Here is a 5,534-nt window from a genome sequence, read left to right as displayed (position 1 = left end):
GTTCTTATTATTATCTGTAAATGAATCCCTTATTCCTACTTGTGCCTCAACATTTTAAGTTTCAGTTGAAATTGTTGTTTTAAAATGAGTAGTCAGTAGTTGATGTTGAAGCACCATTAAGAAGAATAGGAAGACAATAGTTTTTTAACAAAAGAAGAGAAGACAATAGTTCATCTGATCTTAATACAATTATCTGCCTTTGTTCTAGTGAGCATTCAGTAAAACAAAATAGTAATTTGCCCGAGATATTGAAAATTCCGTGTTTTGGTTTTGTTGGTTGCTTGGAGTTTGTTTGAATATAATTTGAATTAGTTTTCTTTGTGTTTTAATAAAATTTGAATTACCAAAAAAAAATTTAAAAATTGAATGTTTGTAACTTTGTAAATGCATCAAGTTGTGTTTAGTCTTGTGTGGATGCAACATTCAATTCCAAAGTGTTCTTTTAGAGTTTGTTTTGTGCCAATTCAAATGGGTTACAATTTTTTTCTTTTGTTTTTCAATTTACCTTTTTTGTATTGCTAATGATATTAAACATAGTTCAATTTACCTTTTAAGCATAATTTTAGTTGGATTTTCACTGTGAATGAAAAGATTAGAGAAGCCATTGTTCCTCAAGTAATCTGTTCAAAGATTTTAATTCTGGTGCGAGAGGTAAATTTCAAATCTTTTAATCTTAGTTGCTTTCCTCATGCATGCAATATCTAATTGTCATGATCTTAGGTCACATTTGTGAGGTAGTTTGGATGTTTTGCAATCTTACTTGGACTGCTTTTATATGATCTGTAGTGAAATAGTAAATGTTAGCAATTTAGAACTCTTTCAGTGCCAACAATAAACAGTCCTTCCAAAAGATTTTCAGTAGAACAACAAAGCTAACCCTGAAGTCAATTTAGGATCTAAATCTGCCTAGATATGGAGAGATCTTAGTAAAATAAAACTTCTTTTGTTTTATTGCCGCATAGTTGATACCAAAGGATATGAATATTGTAAATTACATTTTTTTTTTCGAGAATACTTTCAAACTCATCCATTTTTTTAATTTTTTTTTTTAAACTCTTCCATTTTCATCATTAGAAACACAAATTCTTGTATTACAGGTTTGCATAATTATAGTGAATTCTCCAAGGCACTGAATCAAGAAAGGCAACACAAGTGTCAATAAGGCCATATTTGTTGACTGTAATCATAGCTGGAATACTATATATGGAGCACATTGAGTTACTTGGGTTTAAGCTCTAGAGTTCTTTGATTTTTCAAGTTGATCCCAAACCTGACTCATTAAGCACCAAGAAACTATCCTTCTTCATGAACCAATCTAAAAGCCAAGCTTGATATTTTTTAGCAACATAAAAGAAAATGTCATTTTCACTTCATCTACTCCATCCAATACATTTACCTTTAATTGATTAATTTCTTACCCCTTTTTTTTTTTCCTTCTCAGGTCTTGAGAACATTATTCAATGCAGAGAAAGGAGGTTAGCCCTGATTGAAACCCAATTGTGAGCTTCGGATGACACATTCCTTAACACTACTTTTCATTAATGAATTTCAACCCTCCCCCTGTTTTCTTGTAAAAAAGAGGAAGAAGATAAAGTTGAAAGAGGATATATTTTTTGTTTTTGTTTTCTGTTTCAGTGAACTGCCTATAAAGCCAACCCAGGGCTCCTATCTGTGCTCTGGAAAGCTTCCAGTTTGGCGGTGAACACATATACGCTGTATGCTTACAGTTTGGAATTCATTTTCTACGTACTCTTGGCGGTGGCTCCTGAATTTCGTTTTCAATCATCATGAAACCCTCATCCATCAATTGTTACAGATCTTCAATTCAGGGAAAAGCCTTTTGCTGTCTCTTACCCCCCTCTGGTATGTACCTCATTTGTTTCTCTTAATTTAGTATCATTATCTTAATTTCTTAATCCATTTTTGCATCAATAAATAGAATATCTGTTAGTGTTTAAAATTTTTTGTTTCCTCCCCAGCTGATAGGCAACAATTACATTCTTTAGTTAGGTTTTGGAGAGAGTGATTCTCAAGTTCGTTGACTCAATTGACAGAAGCATGCCAGCTATTCGCTAAAATTCCAATAAGAGCATTCCTTATGTTTCTTTTTTTTTTTTTTTTGCCCCTCGATTTGTTTACTTTGTTTTTGGTAGAAGTTGTTTACTACCTTATTCCGAACATGCTTTCACTGCTCAATTGTTTGGTATTAGATACAAAAACTAGAAAACCAAATTGGGGAAACGGATCATGTGAAGTATGGTATGTAGAGAAGATATTCACATCTCATTTTGCATTCTTATGTTTCTGCAGATATATGTGCATAGCAAAATCATGATGATTGATGACTGTATATCCTTGATAGGAACAGCTAATATAAATGACAAGAGTTTACTTGGATCAAGAGATTCTGAGGTATCAACTTAAACTTTTGGATCCTTTTGCATTAATGTTTTCCATTCTTTGGTCAGCTGTTTTAAATTGCAGAACCGGATACAGTATGATTTATCTCGTAGTTGATTGCATAATGGAACTCATTTATTTTTCATTACCCTTTCTTTCAAAAACTATAAACATGAGCTCTGTATTGGAGGTGGGGCAAAGAATTTCTGTGCGAATTTGTAGGTTTTTTTGGGAAAAAAATAATGCTTGGTTCTTAATATATAGTCTGCAAGTTTGAAAATTTTGCATCTTTTGAAAATTTTGCATCTGTGGATTCTCTTTGTTCCTTTTTTGTTTAAAAAAAAAATTAATAATTGTGAAGTGAGCCATTGACGCTCTTTGCATAATGATTGGAGAGGCAATCAGAAGAGTGGTGGAATCATCTGATCTACAGACTATAAGATTAGATAGATTTTTGTGATGACTTTCTTATTTTTGAGTTCTTTTGCTGCGTCTGCATTATATGAGTATTACCTTTTTTTGGTTCAAGCGAGAACAACTTTCACAGATGGATTGATAAGTCACAATTTCTCAATACAAGTTGTTGAACAATTCAAATTTTTTTTACCCCTTTAAAATGTACAAATTAATAACTAAAGTAGTAGATACAACTCTTTACTTTCAGATTGTTGTTCTTAACACATGGAATTTTGTTGTTATTGCGGACTTCTTGAATTGTTTCTCCATTTAGTTACACCCAATCATATTACTGGCAACTCCAACTTCTTCTTGACAAACTACACATCTATCATGATATGCCCTTTCATTTTAATTTATAAATCTCCTCCACTTTTTTGTAGTAGTTTCTCTTAGTTGTAAACAAAAATGCTGTTGATTCAGATTGGTGTACTTATTGAAGACAAAGAATTTGTTGATTCATGTATGGGAGGAAAGCCTTGGAAGGCAGGAAATTTTTCTTCGAGTCTTTGCCTTACGCTATGGTCTGAACACCTTCATCTTCCAGCTGAAGAGGTTTGTACATCTACCAAAGCAAATTTTTTTTTTCTTTCTTGTCATAATGACTATAGTCAAGCCACTGTTGCCCCTGGATACTGTATCGTGACAGAATTGATTGGGAAGATCCCTCCATTTTTCATTTTCTTCTTTTAATTGACAGCTCATTAGGCTATCATTAGGCATAATCCAAATTTCATTAGCCATTTAATAACCACCAAGAAAAAATATAAGCTAAGAAAATCACTTGTTAGACTTTGTTTAACATGATAAAATATTGTTATTTGTGTTTTGAATAATTTCCTCTCTTTTTTTCTGTAGTTAATTGTTTGATAAATTGTCTTTTTCTTAGGTTCTAAAACTTGATGACCATCATCTGTTAGTATTGAAAGCTTGTGAAAATCAAGTCCATTGGTGCAAGTGCATGATATAAGTCTTCATGAACCATTTCTGTCCAACAATGAAATTGGGGTAATGATCAAAACATGATCCACACCTAAGTTTTCTATTTAAGTGATAAGTTTAGAAATAAAATCGATAACTTTAGAATGAATTTTTTTAGTTAACTTGTCTCTCTTTTTTTTTTTTTTTTTTTGTTTGACAGTCATTCATCAAAAAGTTATACCTACTTTAGATAACATGAATGAATGAACCAGCTATTGGATCTTCTGGTTAAACCCATCCATTGAGGTCTGTTATGCTAAAGATTGAGGAAAATAAAGAAATATGAAAAATAGAATCAATACGATAAGATGGAAGATGTGAATTTCAAGGAATGGCGAATTTGAAGTGGAGCCGGGCTCCGGCTTGAAAGCAACTAGTAACGGATTAAGCAACTTGTGCAAAACTGGAGTTCTCAATAAGGGGTGGTGTTTTTGTCTGTCAATTAACATACAAAATTTACCAATTAAGACTATATTTTTGTTTGTTGGGTATTTTTATTCACATTTTGTTTTGCAATTATTGTTTTCCAGTTCTATGAAGAACCATGGTGTCCATTGATATCCCAACTCATAAGTCTTTGTGCTTTCAATCATCCCCAGATGTTGTCAAGGTAATCTTTTTCATTGCTTGATTTTCAATAGATCAATAGATCTGCTTCCTAATTTAATTCTGTCTACCTGGAATTGTATGCTAAATTAGTGGCATTTCTGTTTGCCTCTATTAGTAATAATTTTTTTTTAACTATTAGTAATATGTCTTACAGAAATTTGGACTACATGAATAGATGTTAGATTGCAATGGTTTGTGCCAATTATATTGGGCATAGACCATTGAAATGCTGCTTGATTCTTTTGAAGAAATAGTCACCTCTATGCTTATATTTCTTCCTATTTTATAATGATTTTAGTGGTTTAGGTTTTAGCTGCATGTCCACAAGCACATGCTAATAAAAAGAGGTGGTTGCAACATCCATTTGACTCGAGAAATCATGGCCATACATATGCCCATTACTCACAAGAGCTGCTTATAGGAGATTTGAAGAATTCTTCCATACTAATTTACTAGGTTACTGAATGAGTATACCTTTCTAATTTGCAAATCTTCTTGATACAGGGAATTCATGACCAGTGGAGCATAACCATACGCGTAACCTTTGACAAAGTATTGGCTGGATGCAAGAAGGGAAAAAAAACTGTTTAACTAATCCACACAGTATTTTCGTTTTTTCTAGGACAAGGGACTGACTTGTTTTTTGGTTCCCAATTTCGTTAAATGTAAAATGTGATTATAATTATTCAATAGAAAAGAAGAAACAGTGTGTCTTTTGTGTTGGGGATTTTTTTGAAAAAAAATAATTTCAATTTTGTTCTCTTATTATTTCTACCAACAATAATGCGACCCCCACGTGTGTAGCGGGTGGGGGTCCAACTAGTATAATAAAAAAATCTCAAATTGCAAGTTAGTATAACAATAGCAACCCAACGAAAACACACAATGCAACTACATCAGGAAATAGAAAATTCTGGGTCCAGATCTTCAATCCGCTGCACCACTAAAGGACTCCCTCTGTCGATTGAGAGGGAAATGAGGGGTCCCTTCTCTGTCTCTCTCTTTGTTCTGCGCTGTTTTTGTTTTTTCAGACTTAATCAAAATGACGTAATTTTGGTTTCTCTTAATTTCAGCCATTGGATCGAACT

At 32.7% G+C, this 5,534-nt stretch overlaps 1 protein-coding gene across 5 annotated transcripts; it reads left to right on the top strand.

Moving 5' to 3' along the window:
• On the top strand, positions 1-5,206 carry LOC114313459 (phospholipase D zeta 1). Of its 5 annotated transcripts, XR_014344781.1 has the most exons (9): positions 1-651; positions 1,442-1,475; positions 1,636-1,863; positions 2,311-2,412; positions 3,280-3,411; positions 3,746-3,864; positions 3,998-4,259; positions 4,368-4,447; positions 4,951-5,206. XR_014344781.1 is itself a non-coding variant. In XM_082895855.1 (7 exons), exons 4-7 carry the CDS (start codon positions 2,332-2,334, stop codon positions 4,973-4,975), a joined length of 318 nt encoding a protein of 105 aa, XP_082751981.1. In that variant the 5' UTR covers positions 1,243-1,358; positions 1,442-1,499; positions 1,636-1,863; positions 2,311-2,331; the 3' UTR covers positions 4,976-5,206. The 5 variants fall into 5 exon arrangements, 2 of the variants coding, with proteins under 2 accessions (XP_082751982.1, XP_082751981.1); XR_014344782.1 differs by lacking the exons at positions 1-651; positions 3,998-4,259 and adding an exon at positions 1,243-1,358 and having other exon boundaries at positions 1,442-1,499; XR_014344783.1 differs by lacking the exons at positions 1-651; positions 3,998-4,259 and having other exon boundaries at positions 1,231-1,475.
• The last annotated feature ends 328 nt before the right edge of the window (positions 5,207-5,534 follow it).

Source organism: Camellia sinensis, chromosome 11 (genome assembly GCF_055761805.1).
Source record: "Camellia sinensis isolate YWXY chromosome 11, ASM5576180v1, whole genome shotgun sequence".
Classification (NCBI taxonomy): Eukaryota; Viridiplantae; Streptophyta; class Magnoliopsida; order Ericales; family Theaceae; genus Camellia; species Camellia sinensis.
The sequence above is the reverse complement of the archived record's forward strand: the minus strand, read 5'-3'. Positions and strand labels throughout refer to the sequence as shown.